Source organism: Oncorhynchus keta, chromosome 28 (genome assembly GCF_023373465.1).
Source record: "Oncorhynchus keta strain PuntledgeMale-10-30-2019 chromosome 28, Oket_V2, whole genome shotgun sequence".
NCBI lineage: Eukaryota > Metazoa > Chordata > Actinopteri > Salmoniformes > Salmonidae > Oncorhynchus > Oncorhynchus keta.
In genome coordinates, this window is record NC_068448.1 from 13,554,362 (window position 1) to 13,580,484 (window position 26,123).

General features: G+C 47.0%; 1 protein-coding gene and 2 long non-coding RNA genes across 16 annotated transcripts in view; 2 read left to right on the top strand and 1 right to left on the bottom strand.

Moving 5' to 3' along the window:
- Positions 1–26,123, top strand: part of LOC118360508 (neural cell adhesion molecule L1-like) — a 165,364-nt gene that overhangs the window by 115,194 nt on the left and 24,047 nt on the right. Inside the window, 11 exon segments of the mRNA XM_052484931.1 lie at positions 3,209–3,311; positions 5,057–5,253; positions 12,392–12,514; positions 17,487–17,657; positions 20,122–20,236; positions 20,458–20,642; positions 21,709–21,840; positions 24,634–24,777; positions 24,865–24,976; positions 25,178–25,338; positions 25,711–25,870. Coding sequence (XP_052340891.1) covers positions 3,209–3,311; positions 5,057–5,253; positions 12,392–12,514; positions 17,487–17,657; positions 20,122–20,236; positions 20,458–20,642; positions 21,709–21,840; positions 24,634–24,777; positions 24,865–24,976; positions 25,178–25,338; positions 25,711–25,870 — 1,603 coding nt within the window.
- LOC127913208 (uncharacterized) lies at positions 3,798–4,389 on the top strand. Its single transcript, XR_008085266.1, has 3 exons — positions 3,798–3,853; positions 3,902–3,970; positions 4,019–4,389. It is a non-coding gene; the product is annotated as an uncharacterized LOC127913208 (long non-coding RNA).
- Positions 14,168–17,550, bottom strand: LOC127913207 (uncharacterized). 14 transcript variants are annotated; one of them, XR_008085261.1, is made up of 8 exons: positions 17,188–17,329; positions 17,012–17,099; positions 16,838–16,925; positions 16,311–16,486; positions 15,609–15,784; positions 15,258–15,345; positions 14,733–14,908; positions 14,168–14,295 (listed from the first exon to the last, which is right to left on the bottom strand). It is a non-coding gene; the product is annotated as an uncharacterized LOC127913207 (long non-coding RNA). The 14 variants fall into 14 exon arrangements; XR_008085260.1 differs by having other exon boundaries at positions 16,399–16,486; positions 16,750–16,925; XR_008085262.1 differs by lacking the exon at positions 15,258–15,345 and adding an exon at positions 14,997–15,084 and having other exon boundaries at positions 15,697–15,784; positions 16,750–16,925.

Genomic DNA, 26,123 nt, shown 5'->3' on the forward strand with positions numbered 1-26,123 from the left:
GTCTGTCTGTCTGTCTGTCTGTCTGTGGAAGTGCAGCAATAGCTACAAGTTGTTGCCACAGCCTCATAGTAAAGAACTTCATTATGAGAAAATATTCCTGCAAACACAGCACACAATACAAACCCTCAGCCTCCTACTTCACCTCAATAAATCTGGCTTTAGTGTGACTCCTTCACATTAGTGAGTCTAAATGTAGTCTTGCTTTCTTCCTCGTGGAGGAGGTGATACCTACAGGAATTAGGAGGAAGAGAAGTACACCCCTCTCTAAAACGGGAATACAAATAAACATATACAAATAAACATATACAAATAACGTATACAAATAAAAAACGAGTGTAACCTGACATTTCTTCTTACAATAATAGAGCAGTTAGAGGCTGCAGCTCTTCAAACATAAATCTGATCAGCTGAAAAACTGTCTTCTTACCTCTGTCATTACAGTCGCTCTCTCTCTCTCTCTCTCTCTCTCTCTCTCTCTCTCTCTCTCTCTCACTTTCTCTCTCTCTCTCACTCTCACTTTCTCTCTCACTTTCTCTCTCTCTCTTTCTCTCTCTCGCTCCCTCTCTCTGTCTCTTTCTCTCTCTCTCTCGCTCCCTCTCTCTGTCTCTCTCTCTCTCGGTCTCTTTCTCTCTCTCTCTCTCTGTCTCTCTCTCTCTTTTTCTCTCTCTCTTTCTCCCTTTGTCTCTCTCCCTCTCTTTCTCTCTCTCATCCCTATCTCCTGTCTGTAGTAGCAGTGCGTGGGAATAATCACTGTGGATCAGAATCGCCACTATAATCATTGGCCAATATGTAGAATTAAGTAAAACCACAAGACCAAATCAAAATCTCCATCCATGGCTAATTTAGGAAAGGGACAATTTTAGCTATCTAGCTAGCGAGCCACCGGAGGACATCAACAACTAGATACAACCATTAAATTTTTTTTCTGTTAATGGCGTTTGGCTTTCGATGTGATGTGATTGGTGTGAAGACAAATCCAAACCGGCTTCCCTTGAAAGGACCATTCACAGTTGAGTTCACTCAGTTTAGCTAAACGCTGGATTGGCTATTATTGTATATATTTTTTATCAAGGGAGGCCAAATGCTTGTTGGCTTCCTTTGCATTCAATGCTACGGGCGACAACAATGTCTTGCTTGTTTTGATCAGACAGCATCAGATAGATGGGCTACACATACTGAGACAGGCGGCACAGTTTCACTCGCTCGGATGCTTTCTCCATTGAGACACATTCAGTCTCTTGAAAATTGAAGGACAATTATGAAACACGAAATCTAACTTTTTTTCCTGTACATTTTTTGGAGAAGCCTGGCTTCCATTAGCACCCATAAATACATGCCACTGCCTGTCTGCCTCTCTCTGTCTCCCTCCCTGTCCTTGACCTTTGCTCATTGGTCCCTCTACCTCTCAATCCCTCTGTTTCTTCCTCTGTCTCCCTCCCTGTCCTTGACCTTTGCTCATTGGTCCCTCCGCCTCCCGATCCCTCTGTTTCTTCCTCTGTGTCTCTCTCTGTCTCTCCCTCCTACTTCCATCTCACTCTCTGCCTCTCTTTTCATCCCTCCTCTCTATCCTTCCCTCCATTTCTCCTTCCACCTCCCAATTTCTCCTCCCTTCATCTCCTGCCTTCCTTTGACCATTTACCTACCCATGTTACATAATGTAAATGTATCCTTGAGACTGGGTCTGTCTTTTTCATTCAGAGTCAAATCAGAACCCAACCAACAAGTACCATTGACTTCTAGAGAATGTAGTTCACACTGGCAAAAATAATTTAAAAAAGATGACAATTTTCGAGCCCACATACTGAAAACACTGAACATGAAAAACCAACAGGCGTCATAAATAAGGTGCAAAGGAAGGGTATATTACTGGAAACTTACAAAGTTTACCAGTAAATTACCAGCATTTTTTTCTGTCAAGGATTTTATGTAATTTATCACAAGACATCTAGTGGCCCCTTTGGGTACTTCATATTATCACAGGTGTTTGAAATGATCTCTGGTCCTCTGTGTGGCCTTATCACATGTAAAATATAAGTAAGAAGATTATTTAAAAAATGACAAAGTTGTAAAACCTAAATATAATCCATAGAAAAAATAAAGACAGAAAAACCCTTGTCCAAACCTTTGACTGGTACTGTATATATTTTTTACAAACTTTATTTTACTATGTTAATATGTTTTGTTGTCCTTGTTTTGGTGTCAAACTGGTGGCAGTTGTGAAAAAAGTCAATAGTTTGAAGAGTTGCCAAAATAATGCCAAGAACCATATGGTATTTCCACTAGAAATACTATGTGAATACTATATATGACAAAAAAAATGTTTTAAGTTAAAGTATAAATTACCAAAGTCACGATAGATAACATACATTTCTGTTAACTACCAAAATTATAGAAGATTCCTTTAACTTTGGTAAATGACCTTTGCATCCCATGTCATACAACATATGGCAATAGAGAATGTATAGAATATGGCTATTGTCCCAAATGGCTCCCTATATAATGCACCACCTTTGACCAGAGCCCTAAGTGGAAAGGGTGCCATTTTGGATAAAGTTACCATGTTCTTTATCCCTTATCCACGTCCTAGTATGTAGGGTTTTATGAGTCGCATATGAGTGGGTGTTTAATGATTATAACAGTACATCATAATAGTAGAAAGAGGAATCACTCATCTTTTTCTACATTATCTCCTCTCATCCCCAAGGCCCTGTCTTTTCTACCACTCAGCTAATGTAATATATATATTACACTACTGTCTCCTTAGCATTGATATACACCATCTCTTTCCTCTGTTCTCAACCCATTCTCTCCCCATCCCCATCTCTCCATTTCCGTCTATTCTCGTGGGGGACTTTAGTGATATGAATGAATACATTCCCCCATTATGTTTCAGGAAATGGAAATGACTGCTATCACTGAGTCCCTCTGTGAGCCAGCTCCTGTCAGTGGCAGTAGGACTGTCGATTCTAGTTGGTGGGCTATTAACCCCTGTGTGAGTCAGAATATAGGTAGCACAGTTGAGCTGTAGGGTGGTGGGCTGTAGTTAGTAGGTCTATGGGCTTTAGGACTGTGTGGGGTGGCAGGTAGCCTAGCGGTTAAGAGCATTTGGGCCAGTAACAAAAAGGTTTCTGATTCGAATACCTGAGCCGATTTAGGTGAAAAATCTATCGATGTGTGTGTGTGCTAACTTTGTGTCTCTCCCGTCCAGTTAAGAAACCCCCAGTGATCACCACCCAGCCTGAGTCCATCACTGTGTTCGGTGCTGAAGACATCCTTCTGACCTGCGAAGCATCAGGGAACCCTCCTCCCGAGTTAGTTACCTAACACCAAGACCTTAGAAAAAAACTGCAGTTAATATAAAGTGCAGTGTGTCCCAATTACCACACTTCACTGCTATAACTACAGTAGAACTGTGATCTGTTTTTCTTAACTGTTTTGTAAGGAACATGACATGTAGTTTTTCAGACATCTAGAAATGTTCCATTAGAATTACATGAGAGCACAGCTCCTCAGTCACAGGCTTGCATTCCAAATGACACACTATGACACAGGCAGAAGGTCATACACAGGAGGAGGCGGGTAGCAGGGTCCAGGGGCAGGCAGAAGGTCATACACAGGAGGAGGCAGGTAGCAGGGTCCAGGGTCCAGGGGCAGGCGGAAGGTCATACACAGGAGGAGGCAGGTAGCTGGGTCCAGGGGCAGGCAGAAGGTCATACACAGGAGGAAGCAGGTAGCTGGGTCCAGGGGCAGGCAGAAGGTCATACACAGGAGGAGGCAGGTAGCAGGGTCCAGGGGAAAGCAGAAGGTCATACACAGGAGGAGGCAGGTAGCTGGGTCCAGGGGCAGGCAGAAGGTCATACACAGGAGGAGGCAGGTAGCAGGGTCCAGGGGCAAGCAGAAGGTCATACACAGGAGGAGGCAGGTAGCTGGGTCCAGGGGCAGGCAGAAGGTCATACACAGGAGGAGGCAGGTAGCAGGGTCCAGGGGCAGGCAGAAGTTCATACACAGGAGGAGGCAGGTAGCTGGGTCCAGGGGCAGGCAGAAGGTCATACACAGGAGGAGGCAGGTAGCAGGGTCCAGGGGCAGGCAGAAGGTCATACACAGGAGGAGGCAGGTAGCAGGGTCCAGGGGCAGGCAGAAGGTCATACACAGGAGGAGGCAGGTAGCAGGGTCCAGGGGCAGGCAGAAGGTCATACACAGGAGGAGGCAGGTAGCAGGGTCCAGGGGCAGGCAGAAGGTCATACACAGGAGGAGGCAGGTAGCAGGGTCCAGGGGCAGGCAGAAGGTCATACACAGGAGGAGGCAGGTAGCAGGGTCCAGGGGCAGGCAGAAGGTCATACACAGGAGGAGGCAGAAGGTCATACACAGGAGGTCCAAAAGGACAACAGTACAGGCAGGGAAAAGGTTAGTAACGTAGTCCAGGCAATAGGTAGATAACATGAAATCCGATAACCGATAACGATAACATGAAATCCGGCGTCGTTAGTGAGACAGGCAATAACTATTATACATGGGAGGAGTAAATCACAGGAAACCCAGCGCTCATAAAGACATGTGTCACAAAACAAACAACACCTCACAGTGACGGGGTGCAAACAACTGAACTAAATAGTTTGTGATAAGGACATACAGGTGTGTGAACGGGGGATTAGAATTCAGGTGATTGGGATCTGGAATGTGAGCTGCGTTCAGGGGATCTAGGTGTTTGAGAGTGGAAGCTGGAAAGTGGGTTGCGTTCAGGGGATCTATGTGTCTTAGGGTGTAAGTTGGAAGCAGACATTACACTTACTACAGCAAGGGAGACATGTAATTTTACACTCAAGGGACTGTGTCATTTTGTCTCAGCTTGTACTAGGTGGAACAAAAGCTCAATTTGTAGAGGAAGAGATGTATATTGAAACGACAGTACAGAAGGCTCAGACTCATTCCTCTATTCTACTCAAACAGAGTTGATTGCAGGGTTAAGCTGTGTCTTTTACTCTCTGTCTCTGTGTTTTCACTCTCTCTCTGCCTCTCTCTTTATTTCTCTCGCTCTCCCGCTCCCTCCCTCTCTCAGTTTCCGCTGGACTAAAGATGGGGAAGAATTTATCCCTGCCAATGACCCGGGCCTGTCGGTGTCTCCGGGTTCTGGAACCTTCATGAAAACCGGGGTGGTGTCAGGCCCCATGAGCCAATACAAGGGCAAATACATCTGCTACGCTGAAAACGCATTAGGAACGGCTGTGTCTAACGAGGTCCAGCTCATCACTGAGAGTGAGTAAAGCAGAAACTCCAGTCCAACATTCCAATGGCCACCAATTATGTTTTGTTCCAATATCCATACTAGTACAACAGCTAAAGTGCATCCCCATTACATTGATTTTAGTATTACGCTAGTGTGGAGATTTGAACAGCTTGGAACTTGAACATTCTTCCTTTTTTGCACATTAGTAGATCTCTTGGCTTGTGTCTGCTGCTGACAATCAGTAGATGAATAATTGTGAAATCTCCATCACAGAGAGACAAAGTAACACTGTGTGAGGGACAAGGTTAACCAAAACATTTCCATCAAATCTTTCTAGATTTGAGAGGTTTTTAATGTCAAGGTGTGAAAATCTAGGTTGAGACATCATGCAGCTGCTGGTAAAAGTCTTTGTGTCCTACATTTCATTTAGAATGGATATTATTTTAGAAAAGCTATTGGTTTCTTTATGGACAATAACATAACAATTTATAGTGCCATGATAAGAGCCCCTATGAAGCTGAGTGTGTTTTATAGAGCACTCTGTTGACAACACGTGTGCTACTGAGGTTTAACACGTATATCCTGCTTACCTTCACCTGAAACACACACTCACACACACACACTCACACACACACACACACACACACACACACACACACACACACACACACACACACACACACACACACACACACACACACACACACACACACACACACACACACACACACACACACACACACACACACACTCACAAAAAGAAAACCAGCCCCGTCGCGGACACGGATATCTTGCTTCCAGACAAATTAAACAACTTCTTTGCTCGCTTTGAGGACAATACAGTGCCACTGACACGGCCCGCTACCAAAACCTGAGGGCTCTCCTTCACTGCAGCCAACGTGAGTAAAACATTTAAACGTGTTAACCCTCGCAAGGCTGCCGGCCCAGATGGCATCCTCAGCCGCATCCTCAGAGCATGCGCAGATCAGCTGGCTGGTGTGTTTACGGACATATTCAATCAATCCTTATCCCAGTCTGCTGTTCCCACATGCTTCAAGAGGGCCACCATTGTTCCTGTTCCCAAGAAAGCTAAGGTTACTGAGCTAAACGACTAGTGCTTTGAGAGACTAGTCAAGGATCATATCACCTCCACCCTACCTGACAGCCTAGACCCACTACAATTTGATTACCGCCCCAATAGGTCCACAGACGACGCAATCGCAATCACACTGCACACTGCCCTAACCCATCTGGACAAGAGGAATACCTATGTAAGAATGCTGTTCATCGATTACAGCTCAGCATTTAACACCATAGTACCCTTCAAACTCATCATTAAGCTCAAGACCCCGGGTCTCGACCCCTCCTTGTACAACTGGGTCCTGGACTTCCTGATGGGCCACCCCCAGGTGGTGAGGGTAGGAAACATCTCCACCCCGCTGATCCCTAACACTGGGGCCCCACAAAGGTTCTCAGCCCTCTCCTGTACACCCTGTTCACCCATGACTGCGTGGCCATGCACGCCTCCAACTCAATCATCAAGTTTGCAGACGACACTACAGTGGTAGGCTTGATTATCAACAACGACAAGACAGCCTACAGGGAGGAGGTGAGGGCCCTCGGAGTGAAGTGTCAGGAAAATAACCTCACACTCAATATCAACAAAACAAAGGAGATGATCGTGGACTTCAGGAAACAGCAGAGGGAGCAGCCCCATATCCACATCGACGGGACAGCAGTGGAGAAGGTGGTACGTTTTAAGTTCCTCGGTGTACACATCACGGACAAACTGAAATGGTCCACCCACACAGACAGCGTGGTGAAGAAGGTGCAGCAGTGCCTCTTCAACCTCAGGAGGCTGAAGACATTCGGCTTGTCACCAAAAACACTCACAAACCTTTACAGAAGAACAATCGAGAGCATCCTGTCGGGCTGTATCACCGCCTGGTACGGCAACTGCTCCGCCCACAACCGTAAAGTATAATAATAATATAATAATAATAATATATGCCATTTAGCAGACGCTTTTATCCAAAGCGACTTACAGTCATGTGTGCATACATTCTACGTATGGGTGGTCCCGGGGATCGAACCCACTACCCTGGCGTTACAAGCGCCATGCTCTATCAACTGAGCTACAGAAGGACCAGAAGGGTAGTGAGGTCTGCACAACGCATCACCTCGGGCAAACTACCTGCCCTCCAGGACACCTACACCACCCGATGTCACAGGAAGGCCAAAAAGATCATCAAGGACAACAACCACCCAAGCCACTACCTGTTCACCCCGCTATCATCCAGAAGGCGAGGTCAGTACAGCTTCTATTTCAAGGCCATCAGACTGTTAAACAACCATCACCAACATTGAGTGGCTGCTGCCAACATACTGACTCAATCTCTAGCCACTTTAATAATAAAAAAATGGATTTAATAAATGTCTCACTAGTCACTTTAAACATTGCCACTTTATATAATGTTTACATACCATACATTACTCATCTCATATGTATATGCTGTACTCTATACCATCTACTGCATCTTGCCTATGCCGCACGGCCATCACTCATCCATATATTTATATGTACATATTCTTATTCATTCCTTTACACTTGTGTGCATAAGCTAGTTGTTGTGAAATTGTTAGATTACTTGTTAGATGTTACTGCACGGTCGGAACTAGAAGCACAAGCATTTTGCTACACTTGCAATAACATCTGCTAACCATGTGTATGTGACCAATAAAATTTGATTTGACTCTCTCACAAACACACATGCACTCACACACACACACACACACACTCTTCTCACAAACACACACATACAAACACACACACTCTCTTCTCACAAACACACACACACATCCACCTGTATCTCCGGCTCTCTCTCTCCAGAAACCTCCTTCTCAGTTTCCCTGACGACGAGGTCTAGTTGATATCGTGCAGCAACAGAACAGCAACATCTTTAGTTTGCTAGGTCTGCTGGGATTATTAACGATGAGAACAAGAGCGAAGAGAGCACACACACACACACACAGATTATGCGATGACTCACAAAGCATTCAGCATCCTACTTCTGGAGCATAACACTGTTTGCCTGTAAACAAGTGGTCTACTGCTTGCATTCTGAGTTGTGTTGAAAAGGATTATATCATCAACACTTTGGCTAACACAACAGGTATTTTGCATTGTAAGCCTTGTCACGGGCATGTATAACACTTATGTTGACATGGTGTTATGAGTTGACATACATGCTATGAGATGTCATTGTCACGCCCTGACCATAGTTTGCTTTGTATGTGTCTATGTTAGTTGCTTGTGTCAGCACAGTTCTTATTATAGCTTCACGGTCGTTATTCGTTTATTGTTTTGTATAGTTTGTTCAAGTGTTCTCTGTTCATTAAATTCACAATGAACACATACCACGCTGCATTTTGGTCCTCCGATCCTTCCAGCGGCAGCAGTAGCAGCCAGCATCACAAGACTCCTGGACATGGGGAGGAGATTTTGGACGGCAAAGGACCCTGGGAGCAGCCAGGGGAATATCGCCTCCCCAAAGCAGAGCTGGAGGCAGCGAAAGCAGAGAGGCGGCATTATGAGGAGCTAGCAAGGTAGCGCAGCTGGAAGCCCGAGAGGCAGCCCCAAAAATGTATTGGGGGGAGGCACAGGGATAGTGTGGCAGAGTCAGGAGTCAGACCTGAGCCAACTCCCCCTGTTTACCGTAAGGAGCCAAGGAGGGAACCAGAGCCGGTCAGGGCGGTGTTGGAGGTGAGCGAAGCAGAGACAGTGAAGGAGTTAATGGGGAGATTGGAGGAGAGAGTTATGAGGGAGGTGCTGTGTTGGTTCATGAGGCACGACATCCGCCCGACGGAGCGTGTCAGGGAGTTGATGTCACCTGGGTCAGCTCTCCATACTCGTCCTGAGGTGCGTGCTAGTCGTCTGGTGTAGACTGTGACAGCCTCACACACCAGGCCTCCTGTGCACCTCCCTAGCCCTGCACGTCCTGTGCCAGCTCAGCGCTACAGCGCTCCTAGCCGTGCTAACGGTGGCGGGCGTTGTACTGGTCAGGCACCGTGTTATGTGGTGGAACGCACGGTGTCCCCAGTACGTGTGCTTAGCCCAGTGCGCTACATCCCAGCTCCCCACATCTGCCGGGCCAGGGTGAAGATCCAGTCAGGGCGGATGGCGCCAGCCCTGCTCTCACAATCTCCAGTGCACCTTCACGGTCCGGTCTATCCAGTGCCACCTCCACGCACCAGCCCTCCGGTGGCAGCCCCCCGCTCCAGGCTCTCTCCGTCTTTTGCCTACAGGTGCTCCCGTCTGTCCTGAGCCGCCAGAGTCTCCCGTCTGTCCTGAGCCGCCAGAGTCTCCCGTCTGTCCTGAGCCGCCAGAGTCTCCCGTCTGTCCTGAGCCGCCAGAGTCTCCCGTCTGTCCTGAGCTGCCAGAGTCGCCAGTCTGTCCTGAGCCGCCAGCCAGCCAGGAGCCTCCAGAGCCGCCAGCCAGCCAGGAGCCTCCAGAGCCGCCAGCCAGCCAGGAGCCGCCAGAGCCGTCAGCCAGCCAGGATCCGCCAGAGCCGCCAGCCAGCCAGGAGCTGCCAGAGCCGGCAGCCAGTCCGGAGCTGCCCTTCAGTCCTGAGCTACCTTTCAGTCCTGAGCTACCCTTCAGTCCTGATCTGCCCCTCAGTCCTGAGCTATCCTTCAGTCCTGAGCTGCCCCTCATTCCGGAGCTGCCCCTCAGTCCAGTGTGGCCCTTTAGTAGGGTTGCCAGTCCAAGGTCGGCGGCGAGGGTCGCCGCTCAAAGGATGCTACTAAAGTGGACTAAGACTATGGTGGAGTGGGGGCCACGTCCAGCGCCAGAGCCGCCACTGCGGACAGACGCTCACCCAGATCCTCCCCTATAGGTTCAGGTTTTGCGGCCGGAGTCCGCCCTGACCATAGTTTGCTTAGTATGTGTCTATGTTAGTTGCTTGTGTCAGCACAGTTCTTATTATAGCTTCACGGTCGTTAATTCGTTTATTGTTTTGTATAGTTTGTTCAAGTGTTCTCTGTTCATTAAATTCACGATGAGCACATACCACGCTGCATTTTGGTCCTCCGATCCTTCCAACTACTCCTCCTCAGACGAGGAAGACGACGATCGTGACAGACATACGTGCTATGAGTTGACGTACGTGTTGAGTTGACGTACGTGTTATGAGTTGACATGGGTGCTATGAGTTGACATACGTGTTATGAGTTGACATACTTGTTATAAGTTGACATGGTGTTATGAGTTGACATACTTGTTATAAGTTGACATGGTGTTATGAGTTGACATACTTGTTATAAGTTGACATGGTGGTATGAGTTGACATACTTGTTATAAGTTGACATGGTGTTATAAGTTGACATGGGTGCTATGAGTTGACATACGTGTTATGAGTTGACATACTTGTTATAAGTTGACATGGTGTTATGAGTTGACATACTTGTTATAAGTTGACATGGTGGTATGAGTTGACATACTTGTTATAAGTTGACATGGTGTTATGAGTTGACATACTTGTTATAAGTTGACATGGTGGTATGAGTTGACATACTTGTTATAAGTTGACATGGTGTTATAAGTTGACATGGTGTTATGAGTTGACATGGTGTTATAAGTTGACATGGTGTTATAAGTTGACATACTTGTTATAAGTTGACATGGTGTTATAAGTTGACATGGGTGCTATGAGTTGACGTACGTGTTATGAGTTGACATACTTGTTATAAGTTGACATGGTGTTATGAGTTGACATACTTGTTATAAGTTGACATGGTGTTATGAGTTGACATACTTGTTATAAGTTGACATGGTGGTATGAGTTGACATACTTGTTATAAGTTGACATGGTGTTATAAGTTGACATGGTGTTATGAGTTGACATGGTGTTATAAGTTGACATGGTGTTATAAGTTGACATGGTGTTATGAGTTGACATACTTGTTATAAGTTGACATGGTGGTATGAGTTGACATACTTGTTATAAGTTGACATGGTGTTATAAGTTGACATGGTGTTATGAGTTGACATACTTGTTATAAGTTGACATGGTGTTATAAGTTGACATGGTGTTATAAGTTGACATGGTGTTATAAGTTGACATGGTGTTATGAGTTGACATACGTGTTATGAGTTGACATACTTGTTATAAGTTGACATGGTGTTATGAGTTGACATGGTGTTATGAGTTGACATGGTGTTATAAGTTGACATGGTGTTATAAGTTGACATGGTGTTATAAGTTGACATGGTGTTATGAGTTGACATACTTGTTATAAGTTGACATGGTGTTATGAGTTGACATGGTGTTATAAGTTGACATGGTGTTATAAGTTGACATGGTGTTATGAGTTGACATGGTGTTATGAGTTGACATGGTGTTATAAGTTGACATGGTGTTATGAGTTGACATGGTGTTATGAGTTGACATGGTGTTATGAGTTGACATGGTGTTATGAGTTGACATGGTGTTATGAGTTGACATGGTGTTATGAGTTGACATGGTGTTATGAGTTGACATGGTGTTATGAGTTGACATGGTGTTATGAGTTGACAAGAAACTATTATATGGGATTAAACATGCTCATAAGAAGTAATACATACTACATGATTTATACATGCTCATAACAAGTAATACATACTACATGATTTATACACGCTCATAACAAGTAATACATACTGCATGATTTATACATGCTCATAACAAGTAATACATACTACATGATTTATACACGCTCATAACAAGTAATACATACTACATGATTTATACACGCTCATAACAAGTAATACATACTGCATGATTTATACATGCTCATAACAAGTAATACATACTACATGATTTATACACGCTCATAACAAGTAATACATACTGCATGATTTATACATGCTCATAACAAGTAATACATACTGCATGATTTATACATGCTCATAACAAGTAATACATACTACATGATTTATACACGCTCATAACAAGTAATACATACTACATGATTTATACACGCTCATAACAAGTAATACATACTGCATGATTTATACATGCTCATAACAAGTAATACATACTACATGATTTATACACGCTCATAACAAGTAATACATACTACATGATACCAGCCTAAAGAGTTAGTGACATCGCTCTGTCTCCCTTTCAGACACCCCGGCCCTGCAGAAAGAGCAGAAGGTGAAGAAGAAGGTGGAGGAAGGAGAGAGTGTGGTACTGAAATGTAACCCTCCCTTCAGCACTGTTCCTCCTGTCATCCACTGGATGGACGAGCGTGAGTATCTCTCTCTCTCTGTCTGTTTTACTCATCCTTTATCTGCCTCTCCATCTCCTTTGACCATCTGACTTTTCATGGTGTGTTCTTTTTGCTGAATAAAACATAAATAAACTACAGGTATATTCTCCCTCCTTCTCTTCCCCTTCCCCCCTACTTCCCCTCCCTGCTCCTTTTCTTCTCCCTTCCTTCCCCCCTACTCTCCCTCCCCGCTCCTTCTCTTCTCCCTCCCCTCCCCTCCCCACTCCTACTCTTCTCCCTCCCTCCCCCTACTCCCCTCCTACTCTTCTCCCTCCCCTCCCCTACCCCCTCCCTGCTCCTTCTCTTCTCCCTCCCCCTCCCCCTCCTACTCTTCTCCCTCCCCCCCCCTCCCCGCTCCTTCCCTCCCTCCCCTCCCCCTCCTACTCTTCTCCCTCCCCTCCCCTACTCCCCCTCCCCACTCCTACTCTTCTCCCTCCCCTCCCCCTACTCCCCTCCCCGCTCCTACTCTTCTCCCTCCCCTACTCCCCTCCTACTCTTCTCCCTCCCCTCCTCTACTCCCCTCCTACTCTTCTCCTCTCACTCCCCTACTCTCCCTCCCCCTCCTACTCTTCTCCCTCCCCTCCCCCCTACTCCCCTCCCCACTCCTACTCTTCTCCCTCCCCTCCCCCTACTCCCCCTCCCCGCTCCTACTCTTCTCCCTCCCCCTACTCCCTCTCCCTCTTCTCCCTCCCCTCCCTCTACTCCCTCTCCTCCTTCTCCTCTCACTCCCCCCCTCCCCTCCCCGCTCCTACTCTTCTCCCTCCCCTCCCCTACTCCCCCTCCCCACTCCTACTCTTCTCCCTCCCCTCCCCCTACTCCCCTCCCCGCTCCTACTCTTCTCCCTCCCCCTACTCCCCTCTCCTACTCTTCTCCCTCCCCTCCCTCTACTCCCTCTCCTACTCTTCTCCTCTCACTCCCTACTCTCCCCTCCCCGCTCCTACTCTTCTCCCTCCCCTCCCCCTACTCCCCCTCCCCACTCCTACTCTTCTCCCTCCCTCCCCCTACTCCCCTCCCCCGCTCCTACTCCTCCCTCCCCCTACTCCCTCTCCTACTCTTCTCCCTCCCCTCCCTCTCCTACTCTTCTCCTCTCACTCCCCTACTCTCCCTCCCCGCTCCTACTCTTCTCCCTCCCCTCCCCTACTCCCTCTCCTACTCTTCTCCTCTCACTCCCCTACTCTCCCCTCCCCGCTCCTACTCTTCTCCCTCCCCTCCCCTACTCCCCTCCCCACTCCTACTCTTCTCCCTCCCCTCCCCCTACTCCCCTCCCCACTCCTACTCTTCTCCCTCCCCTCCCCCTACCCCCTCCCCGCTCCTACTCTTCTCCCTCCCCCTACTCCCTCTCCTACTCTTCTCCCTCCCCTCCCTCTACTCCCTCTCCTACTCTTCTCCTCTCACTCCCCTACTCTCCCCTCCCCGCTCCATCTCCTCTCCCCTCCCCTCCAGGAATGCATCACATTGAGCTAAATGATCGTGTAACCCAGGGCCGGGACGGGAACCTATACTTCTCTCACTCCCCTACTCTCCCCTCCAGGAATGCATCACATTGAGCTAAATGATCGTGTAACCCAGGGCCGGGATGGGAACCTATACTTCTCTCACTCCCCTACTCTCCCCTCCAGGAATGCATCACATTGAGCTAAATGATCGTGTAACCCAGGGCCGGGACGGGAACCTATACTTCTCTCACTCCCCTACTCTCCCCTCCAGGAATGCATCACATTGAGCTAAATGATCGTGTAACCCAGGGCCGGGACGGGAACCTATACTTCTCTCACTCCCCTACTCTCCCTCCAGGAATGCATCACATTGAGCTAAATGATCGTGTAACCCAGGGCCGGGACGGGAACCTATACTTCTCTCACTCCCCTACTCTCCCTCCAGGAATGCATCACATTGAGCTAAATGATCGTGTAACCCAGGGCCGGGACGGGAACCTATACTTCTCTCACTCCCCTACTCTCCCCCTCCAGGAATGCATCACATTGAGCTAAATGATCGTGTAACCCAGGGCCGGGACGGGAACCTATACTTCTCTCACTCCCTACTCTCCCCTCCAGGAATGCATCACATTGAGCTAAATGATCGTGTAACCCAGGGCCGGGACGGGAACCTATACTTCTCTCACTCCCCTACTCTCCCTCCAGGAATGCATCACATTGAGCTAAATGATCGTGTAACCCAGGGCCGGGATGGGAACCTATACTTCTCTCACTCCCCTACTCTCCCCTCCAGGAATGCATCACATTGAGCTAAATGATCGTGTAACCCAGGGCCGGGATGGGAACCTATACTTCTCTCACTCCCCTACTCTCCCCTCCAGGAATGCATCACATTGAGCTAAATGATCGTGTAACCCAGGGCCGGGATGGGAACCTATACTTCTCTCACTCCCCTACTCTCTCCTCCAGGAATGCATCACATTGAGCTAAATGATCGTGTAACCCAGGGCCGGGACGGGAACCTATACTTCTCTCACTCCCCTACTCTCCCCTCCAGGAATGCATCACATTGAGCTAAATGATCGTGTAACCCAGGGCCGGGATGGGAACCTATACTTCTCTCACTCCCCTACTCTCCCTCCAGGAATGCATCACATTGAGCTAAATGATCGTGTAACCCAGGGCCGGGATGGGAACCTATACTTCTCTCACTCCCCTACTCTCCTCCAGGAATGCATCACATTGAGCTAAATGATCGTGTAACCCAGGGCCGGGACGGGAACCTATACTTCTCTCACTCCCCTACTCTCCCCTCCAGGAATGCATCACATTGAGCTAAATGATCGTGTAACCCAGGGCCGGGATGGGAACCTATACTTCTCTCACTCCCCTACTCTCCCTCCAGGAATGCATCACATTGAGCTAAATGATCGTGTAACCCAGGGCCGGGATGGGAACCTATACTTCTCTCACTCCCCTACTCTCCCCTCCAGGAATGCATCACATTGAGCTAAATGATCGTGTAACCCAGGGCCGGGATGGGAACCTATACTTCTCTCACTCCCCTACTCTCCCCTCCAGGAATGCATCACATTGAGCTAAATGATCGTGTAACCCAGGGCCGGGACGGGAACCTATACTTCTCTCACTCCCCTACTCTCCCCTCCAGGAATGCATCACATTGAGCTAAATGATCGTGTAACCCAGGGCCGGGACGGGAACCTATACTTCTCTCACTCCCCTACTCTCCCCTCCAGGAATGCATCACATTGAGCTAAATGATCGTGTAACCCAGGGCCGGGACGGGAACCTATACTTCTCTCACTCCCCTACTCTCCCTCCAGGAATGCATCACATTGAGCTAAATGATCGTGTAACCCAGGGCCGGGATGGGAACCTATACTTCTCTCACTCCCCTACTCTCCCCTCCAGGAATGCATCACATTGAGCTAAATGATCGTGTAACCCAGGGCCGGGATGGGAACCTATACTTCTCTCACTCCCCTACTCTCCCCTCCAGGAATGCATCACATTGAGCTAAATGATCGTGTAACCCAGGGCCGGGACGGGAACCTATACTTCTCTCACTCCCCTACTCTCCCCTCCAGGAATGCATCACATTGAGCTAAATGATCGTGTAACCCAGGGCCGGGATGGGAACCTATACTTCTCTCACTCCCCTACTCTCCCTCCAGGAATGCATCACATTGAGCTAAATGATCGTGTAACCCAGGGCCGGGATGGGAACCTATACTTCTCTCACTCCCCTACTCTCCCCTCCAGGAATGCATCACATTGAGCTAAATGATCGTGTAACCCAGGGCCGGGATGGGAACCTATACTTCTCTCACTCCCCTACTCTCCCCTCCAGGAATGCATCACATTGAGCTAAATGATCGTGTAACCCAGGGCCGGGATGGGAACCTATACTTCTCTCACTCCCCTACTCTCCCCTCCAGGAATGCATCACATTGAGCTAAATGATCGTGTAACCCAGGGCCGGGACGGGAACCTATACTTCTCTCACTCCCCTCCCCTCCCCTCCAGGAATGCATCACATTGAGCTAAATGATCGTGTAACCCAGGGCCGGGACGGGAACCTATACTTCTCTCACTCCCCTACTCTCCCCTCCAGGAATGCATCACATTGAGCTAAATGATCGTGTAACCCAGGGCCGGGATGGGAACCTATACTTCTCTCACTCCCTACTCTCCCCTCCAGGAATGCATCACATTGAGCTAAATGATCGTGTAACCCAGGGCCGGGATGGGAACCTATACTTCTCTCACTCCCCTACTCTCCCCTCCAGGAATGCATCACATTGAGCTAAATGATCGTGTAACCCAGGGCCGGGATGGGAACCTATACTTCTCTCACTCCCCTACTCTCCCCTCCAGGAATGCATCACATTGAGCTAAATGATCGTGTAACCCAGGGCCGGGACGGGAACCTATACTTCTCTCACTCCCCTACTCTCCTCCAGGAATGCATCACATTGAGCTAAATGATCGTGTAACCCAGGGCCGGGACGGGAACCTATACTTCTCTCACTCCCCTACTCTCCCCTCCAGGAATGCATCACATTGAGCTAAATGATCGTGTAACCCAGGGCCGGGACGGGAACCTATACTTCTCTCACTCCCCTACTCTCCCCTCCAGGAATGCATCACATTGAGCTAAATGATCGTGTAACCCAGGGCCGGGATGGGAACCTATACTTCTCTCACTCCCCTACTCTCCCCTCCAGGAATGCATCACATTGAGCTAAATGATCGTGTAACCCAGGGCCGGGACGGGAACCTATACTTCTCTCACTCCCCTACTCTCCCCTCCAGGAATGCATCACATTGAGCTAAATGATCGTGTAACCCAGGGCCGGGATGGGAACCTATACTTCTCTCACTCCCCTACTCTCCCCTCCAGGAATGCATCACATTGAGCTAAATGATCGTGTAACCCAGGGCCGGGATGGGAACCTATACTTCTCTCACTCCCCTACTCTCCCCTCCAGGAATGCATCACATTGAGCTAAATGATCGTGTAACCCAGGGCCGGGACGGGAACCTATACTTCTCTCACGTCACCGTCGATGACACCCGTATTGACTACACCTGTAACGCCCAGTACCTCAGCGCTCGCACCATCCTCTCCAAGGAACCCATCACCCTGACTGTTACAACCTGTAAGTACACCGTCACTCACCATGGTAACACAGTACTATAACTGTTATGACCTATAATGCCCAGCACCTCAGCGCTCCAACCAAACTCTTTAAGGAACCCATCATCCTCACCGTCACAACCTGTAAATACTAAACTAGACTGACCTCAGTAACCGTGGTAACACAATGTAGACTGACCTTGGTCACCATGGTAATGCAGTACGAGTCAATCACCCTGACCATGAGTCACCACTAATAATGTCAGTCACCATTGTAACATACGATAGCACCTGAAGGCCATTTGTTAGCTACAGTACCGGTTGTCTCAACCCCTCCCCACATGTTAGTTAAGAAGCCACTCTGATATTGATAAACAGAGACACTGATGGGACCGTAACCCAAGACAAGGCCACCTGGGGGTATAGGAGCATGTCAGATATCTGTAGTGTTGCCTACAGTAGAGTGGCTAATGAACATAGATGACAAGAAAATAATGTTCTTCTTACTCACGTACATTTTCCCTGACACCCAAAAATACTTGTTACATTTTGAATGCTTAGCAGGACAGGAAAATGTTCCAATGTTCCAACACACTTATCAAGAGAACATCCCTTGACATCCCTACTGCCTCTGATCTGGCAGACTCACTAAACAGAGAACATCCCTTGACATCCCTACTGCCTCTGATCTGGCAGACTCACTAAACAGAGAACATCCCTTGACATCCCTACTGCCTCTGATCTGGCAGACTCACTAAACAGAGAACATCCCTTGACATCCCTACTGCCTCTGATCTGGCAGACTCACTAAACAGAGAACATCCCTTGACATCCCTACTGCCTCTGATCTGGCAGACTCACTAAACAGAGAACATCCCTTGACATCCCTACTGCCTCTGATCTGGCAGACTCACTAAACAGAGAACATCCCTTGACATCCCTACTGCCTCTGATCTGGCAGACTCACTAAACAGAGAACATCCCTTGACATCCCTACTGCCTCTGATCTGGCAGACTCACTAAACAGAGAACATCCCTTGACATCCCTACTGCCTCTGATCTGGCAGACTCACTAAACAGAGAACATCCCTTGACATCCCTACTGCCTCTGATCTGGCAGACTCACTAAACAGAGAACATTCCTTGACATCCCTACTGCCTCTGATCTGGCAGACTCACTAAACAGAGAACATCCCTTGACATCCCTACTGCCTCTGATCTGGCAGACTCACTAAACAGAGAACATTCCTTGACATCCCTACTGCCTCTGATCTGGCAGACTCACTAAACAGAGAACATCCCTTGACATCCCTACTGCCTCTGATCTGGCAGACTCACTAAACAGAGAACATTCCTTGATATCCCTACTGCATCTGATCTGGCAGACTCACTAAACACAAATTATTTGTTTGTAAATTATGTCTGAGTGTTGGAGTGTGCCACTGGCTATCCGTAAATTTAAAAAACAAGAATATCATGCTGTCTGGTTGGCTCAATGTGGAATTTGAAATTATTTATAGCATTTAGCCTACTTTACTGTTAATACTTAAGTATACTGAACAAAAATATAAATGCAACATGCAACAATTTCAACGAGTTACAATTCATATAAGGAAATCAGTCCAATTAAATAAATAAATAAATAAAGCCCTAATCTATGGATATCACGTGACTGGACATGGGTGCAGCCATGGGTGGGCTTTGGAGGGTATAGGCCCACCCACTTGACAGCCAGGCCCACCCACTTGACAGCCAGGCCCAGCCAATCAGAATGAGTTTTTCCAAACAAAAGGGTTTTATTACAGACAAATACTCCTCAGCTGCACCTGTGTAATGATAATGCTGTTCAATCAGCTTCTTGATATGACACACCTGTCAGGTGGATGGATTATCTTGGCAAAGGAGAAATGCTCACTAACAGGGATGTAAACAAATTTGTGCACAAAATTTGAGAAAAATAGGCTTTTGTGGGTATAGAACATTTTTGGGATCTTTGAATTTCAGATCATGAAACATGGGACCAACACTTCACATGTTACTTTCATATTTTTGTTCAGTGTATATTTAAACCAAATACTTTCAGACTTTTACTCAAGTAGTATTTTACTGGGTGATTTTCACTTTTACTTTTCTATCAAGGTATCTTTACTTTTACATTTTCTACCACTGTATGAACCTCTGTCTGTCTGTCTGTCTGTCTGTCTGTCTGTCTGTCTGTCAATCTGTCTGTCTGTCTGTCTGTCTGTGTCTGTCTGTCTGTCTGTCTGTCAATCTGTCTGTCTGTCTGTCAATCTGTCTGTCTGTCTGTCTGTCTGTCTGTCTGTCTGTCTGTCTGTCTGTCTGTCTGTCTGTCTGTCTCTCTCTCAATTCAATTCAATTCAAGGGCTTTATTGGCATGGGAAACATGTGTTAACATTGCCAAAGCAAGTGAGGTAGATAATATATAAAGTGAAAGTCTCTCTCTCTTTCTCTCTCTCTCTCACCAGCTAACTCAGTGGTTCGGAGCCGAAGGCCCCAGATGATGAGGCCCTCGGGGACCCACAGCACTTACCTCGCCCTCCGGGGCCAGAGCCTGGAGCTAGAGTGCATCGTCCAGGGCCTGTAAGTCTAACTCTCTGTCTGTGCACAGGCATGGCTAGGTCAATCAAAGCGAGCCTGTTAGATGTTCCTCTTGACCTATCTTGCCTCGCTCCCTCTCCTCCTCTTTCTTCCTCTCTTTCCTTTCCCCCTCCACACCCCCCTTCCTTCCCCTCTCCCTCCCTCCACTCCCCCTCTTGGCTCCACCATCCCACCCTCCCTCTTCGCACTCCCTCCCCCTCCAGCCCTACCCCTACAGTCCAGTGGGTGAGGAAGGACGGTCAGCTGTCAGAGTCCCGTACATCCAGACATCTGTTTGACCGTCTGCTGCGCATCAGCAACATCTCAGATAGCGACGGGGGAGAGTACCAGTGTTCAGTCAACAACTCACAGGGCAAGGTCACACACACCTACACCGTCAGCGTGGAAGGTAAACAAGACAACACACACACACACTGTTTCCTCTCTCGTTTACCTGCTAAGGTTACTGCTGTGGCTGTGTGTTGATGTGTTTTCCACTATGCCCACATGCGTTACAGTACGTACATATGATCTTGTGTGTTGTGTGTCATACTGCTGTTGTCTGTTGATGCTTTTCTATGTGATGTATAACATTATTGTTGTCTATTCTGTCTGTTGTGTTCTATTCTGTCTGTTGTGTTCTGTGCTGTATGTTGTGTTCTGTGCTGTCTGTTGTGTTCTGTGCTGTCGGTTGTGTTCTATGCTGTCTGTTGTGTTCTATGCTGTCTGTTGTGTTCTTTGCTGTCTGTTGTGTTCTATGCTGTCTGTTGTGTTCTTTGCTGTCTGTTGTGTTCTATGCTGTCTGTTGTGTTCTATGCTGTCTGTTGTGTTCTATGCTGTCTGTTGTGTTCTATGCTGTATGTTGTGTTCTATGCTGTATGTTGTGTTCTATGCTGTATGTTGTGTTCTATGCTGTATGTTGTGTTCTATGCTGTCTGTTGTGTTCTATTCTGTCTGTTGTGTTCTATGCTGTATGTTGTGTTCTATGCTGTCTGTTGTGTTCTATTCTGTCTGTTGTGTTCTATGCTGTATGTTGTGTTCTATGCTGTATGTTGTGTTCTGTGCTGTCTGTTGTGTTCTGTGCTGTCTGTGTTCTATGCTGTATGTTGTGTTCTGTGCTGTCGGTTGTGTTCTATGCTGTCTGTTGTGTTCTATGCTGTCTGTTGTGTTCTATGCTGTATGTTGTGCTCTGTGCTGTCGGTTGTGTTCTACGCTGTCTGTTGTGTTCTACGCTGTCTGTTGTGTTCTATGCTGTCTGTTGTGTTCTATGCTGTCTATTGTTTTCTATGCTGTGTTCTGTGCTCTCTGTTGTGTTCTATGCTGTCTGTTGTGTTATATGCTGTCTGTTGCTGTCTATAAGGTATGTTGCTGTCTATGAGGTCTGTTGTTGTCTATGCTGTCTAACTAATAGCATATTGATGGTTTGTGTTGTGTATCATAATGTTGTGTATAATGCTGTGCTGTTTGTTGCGCAGCGGCTCCATACTGGACCAAGGAGCCAGTAAGCCAGCTCTATGCCCCAGGAGAGACGGTGAAACTGGACTGTCAGGCTGATGGCATCCCGTCTCCTGCTGTCGCCTGGAGCATCAACGGAAAACCCATCACAGGTGTGGAATAACGCACGTTACTCTTACACATACAGTTGACCTATGCATTGTAATTGTGAAAGGAGACCAAACTGGCTTCATTAGGGGCCGTAAGTCATGCAACAACGTCAGGCGGCTTCTTAATGTAATTCAAGCCTACCAACAAAGTGCTGTGGATGGTCTTGTGCTCTCCCTAGATGCTGAGAAAGCATTTGATCGTGTGGAGTGGTCCTACCTATTATTTGCTCTAAATAAATTTGGTCTGGGGGACAACTTTATAAAATGGGTGAAAGTTTTATATGATGATCCTCAGGCTGCTGTCCTTACTAATGGGCTACGGTCAAATAGCTTCTCTATACACAGAGGTACCAGACAGGGCTGTCCTTTATCCCCCCTCCTCTTTGCACTCGTTATGGAACCACTGGCCGAGGCCATCAGGGCTGCCTGCTATACAGGGGCTGCTCATTGGAGATGTTCACCATAAAATAAGCTTGTATGCTGATGATGTCCTGATATTCATCTCTAGCCCCGAGACTTCAAATACATCTCTTATTAATATTATTGAATTATTCAGTGGATTCTCAGGCTACAAGATTAACCTAACTAAGTCAGAGGCTATGCCACTTGGTAGCCTGCAATCTGTACCTAATACTTCTCCCCCCTTCCCTTTTAAATGGACTCCCTCAGGTTTCATGTATCTGGGTATATTTGTAGCTCCTAAATTCCAGCTAATGTACAAAGCCAATTTTGTTCCTTTGTTTGATACAATAAGACAGGATCTGGAGCGCTGGAACTCTCTCCCCATTTCTTGGTTGGGTAGAATATCCCTCTTGAAAATGAATGTTTTCCCTAGACTACTTTACCCAATCCAAATGATCCCAGTATTACTCTCCAATAAGGTAATAAAGGATGTAAATGGATGGCTAAGTTCCTTTATATGGAGTAAACGCAAGCCAAGACTTAAGATGGCAATATTGCAGCTGCCAAGTTCTATGGGCGGCTTGGACCTGCCCAATATCAAGTTCTATCAATGGTGTGCCCACCTTTGTTATATTTCTGACTGGATCTCAAATGATGACTCCTCTATTTGGTTAGACATTGAGACTTCTCTTTCAAAATACCCCTTACAGGATCTTTTATTTTTCAGAAGGTTCAAGTCTGTAGAAGATCACTGCAATAATCCCATTACACTTAACACACTCAAAGTATGGAGGTCAGTTCAACGCTTCCTGGGAAGGTCCAAACTAACCTCTGCTCTTACCCCAATTCTTAACAACCCAGATTTCAGCCCAGGATTGCTGGATGCTGGCTTTAACTTATGGCTTAATAAGGGCATACGCAGGCTAAACGACTTATTCGCTGATAAGATTTTGTTGTCATTTGAGCAGATGGTCGAGAAATATCGACTCACAAAGCAGGACTTTTTCCGCTTCCTACAAGTAAGACATTATATTCTGGAGAGCACCACCTTAATTGGTAACCCTGATGTGGCTGTCATTGAAAGAATGCTTTTTTTCCCACAAAGGAAAATGTCTGTAAGTCTGTTTTATGAAGCTTTAAGGTCATTTTCTGCTGTCGACACACAGAGGGTGAAACAAGTGTGGGAGAAAGAATTGTCTGTTACTATTGACGAAGAGATGTGGGAGGACATTTGGAGATATGCAAAAACAATATCTATATGCAACCGTACTAGAACAATCCAATTAAAAATAATACACAGATTGCATTGTAGACATGCTTTTAGCCCCTGTTCCTCTTCCCCTCAGTGTCTTAAATGCAAAACTGATACAGGCACCCTAACACATTGTTTATGGTCATGTACCAAAATACAAAGATACTGGTCTGGTGTCCTGCAAGAAATTGAAAAGATCCTAGGGGTTGATCTAGAATTGGACCCAGTTTCTTTACTGTTAGGTCTCCCTAGTAGGCATGTTACTTCTGTCTGTAAAAGGAGGCTTTACAACATCCTTACCTTCGCATCGAGGAAAAACATCCTTTTACAGTGGATTAGTGATAAGGTTCCTGCTATTAAAGACTGGCATAAGATACCATTTGAATGGGTGCCTCTGGAATATCTGACATGTACATTGCATTCTAAAACAGACCAGTTCTATAAAGTATGGGAACCTTATCTAAATTATCTAGAACCTGAGGTATCAGCTATTATGCTGAAAGGATTCTCTTAGAATGGTGGTGATCTATGTATTTCAGAACTACACTGTACGTTCCATGTGTGGAACCTAACCTCTTGGTTTAAACTGAGCTTTTTTGTTTAATTTCTGTTTGTAAGTTTGTTTAAAATGTATGTATTGAGAGACGCAATGATGGTGATGGGGTAAGAAGCACAGAGCGGGAAGAGAAAAATGGTGTGCGTATGTATGGGTGTGTATATGTGTGTGTGTGTGTGTGTGTGCGTGTATGTATGCATATGTGTGTGTATATGCATGGGTATATGTATATGTGTGTATGTAGGTATGTATGTGTATATATATGCACGTAGATATGGGTAAGTGGGGGCTGTTTTTCTTTTTGTTCTGTGTGCTTTGTCTCTGTTGTATCTCTTAATATGGGTGAAAATTGTGAAATTTCAATAAAAATACTGTTACAAAAACAAAGTTTAGCAACAAACTCAGCTTATTACACCTGCTAATGATGTGCTTAGGTCAAATTAGAATATTTTTGTCTTTCGGCTATTACCAACTCTAAAAATATAACTTCAAATGTCATTTTTCCTCATGACTCTGCCAGTCAGTATTGTGCTTTGGTAGGATGCTGTGATGACTTGCTCTAATGTGTGTGTGTGTCTCTCCCCAGGCAAAGACCCAACCCCTAGGCGTACTATGAGAGATGGAGCTGTGATTCTGATAGATGTGGTCTTCACTGATACAGCAGTCTACCAGTGTCAGGCCCACAACAAACACGGAACCATCCTAGTCAATACCTACATCTTCGTCATCGGTGAGGGGGAGCTGTGTGTGTGTGTGTGTTGTGTGTCAACAACAAATATGTCACATTGATAAACCTGTACCTTGTATCCTGTTCCAGAACTGCCTCCTCAGATCCTGAATGCTGACGGACAGAAGTACAACTTCACAGAGGGACAGACGGCTGTACTGCAGTGTCAGACCTTCGGCTCTCCCAGACCTAAAGTAACATGGTAAGACACACACCTGTATGAGTATATATTGTGTTCTATTCTAAGAAACTATCTTGTTTAATTAGATTCAGATAGTCTTCCATTAAGGAAGGAATGTGTCTTTATTGATGACCAGTCAGCCAAAATGCTGCCTTTAGGATGCTTAATGAGGGTCTGGGTTTCCCACCCTCTCTGGCTGTGTTCTCTGTATTTCCTATCCAGGGAGAGGAACAGCAGCGCTTCTCTACTGGCTGAGCCCAGGGTTAACCTGCTGACCAATGGAAACCTCCAGATCACCAACGTCTCCCACGGCGACGAGGGCCTGTACACCTGCTCCGTTAGCAATACCAACCTGTCAATCAACGCTGACCTGGATGTCATGAGTGAGTAGGCCATGAAACACACACACTCCTCAAACCCTGCCTGCAGCTGTCTCTGTAACCCCCCCTCCCTCTTTACGCTCTCTCTCCTCATCTCTCTCTCTCCTCATCTCTCTCCCACTCTCTCTCTCCCCATCTTTCTCCCACTCTCTCTCATCTTTCTCCCACTCTCTCTCCCCATCTTTCTCCCACTCTCTCTCCTCATCTCTCTCCCTCTCTCTCTCCTCATCTCTCTCCCCATCTCTCTCCCACTCTCTCTCCCCATCTTTCTCCCATCTCTCTCCCCATCTCTCTCCCACTCTCTCTCCCCTCATCTCTCTCTCCCCTCATCTCTCTCTCTCCTCATCTCTCTCTCTCCCCATCTCTCTCTCTCAGACAGGACAGTGATCCTGTCTCCTCCTGGGTCTCTGCTTGTTCAGCCTGGTAAGACGGCCATCTTTACCTGCCTGGCACAGGTGGACCCCAAACTGACCCCTCCACACATTCAGTGGAAGAGGAGCGGACAGGAACTCTTTCAGTCATACGCCGAGGACAAGTAAGGACATATTTACTGTGTCTCTGTGTCCGAGAAGGCTGTGTGTCTGTGTCCGAGAAGGCTGTGTGTGTGTGTCCGAGAAGGCTGTGTGTGTGTGTCCGAGAAGGCTGTGTGTGTGTGTCCGAGAAGGCTGTGTGTCTGTGTCCGAGAAGGCTGTGTGTGTGTGTCCGAGAAGGCTGTGTGTGTGTGTCCGAGAAGGCTGTGTGTGTGTGTCCAAGAAGGCTGTGTGTCTGTGTCCGAGAAGGCTGTGTGT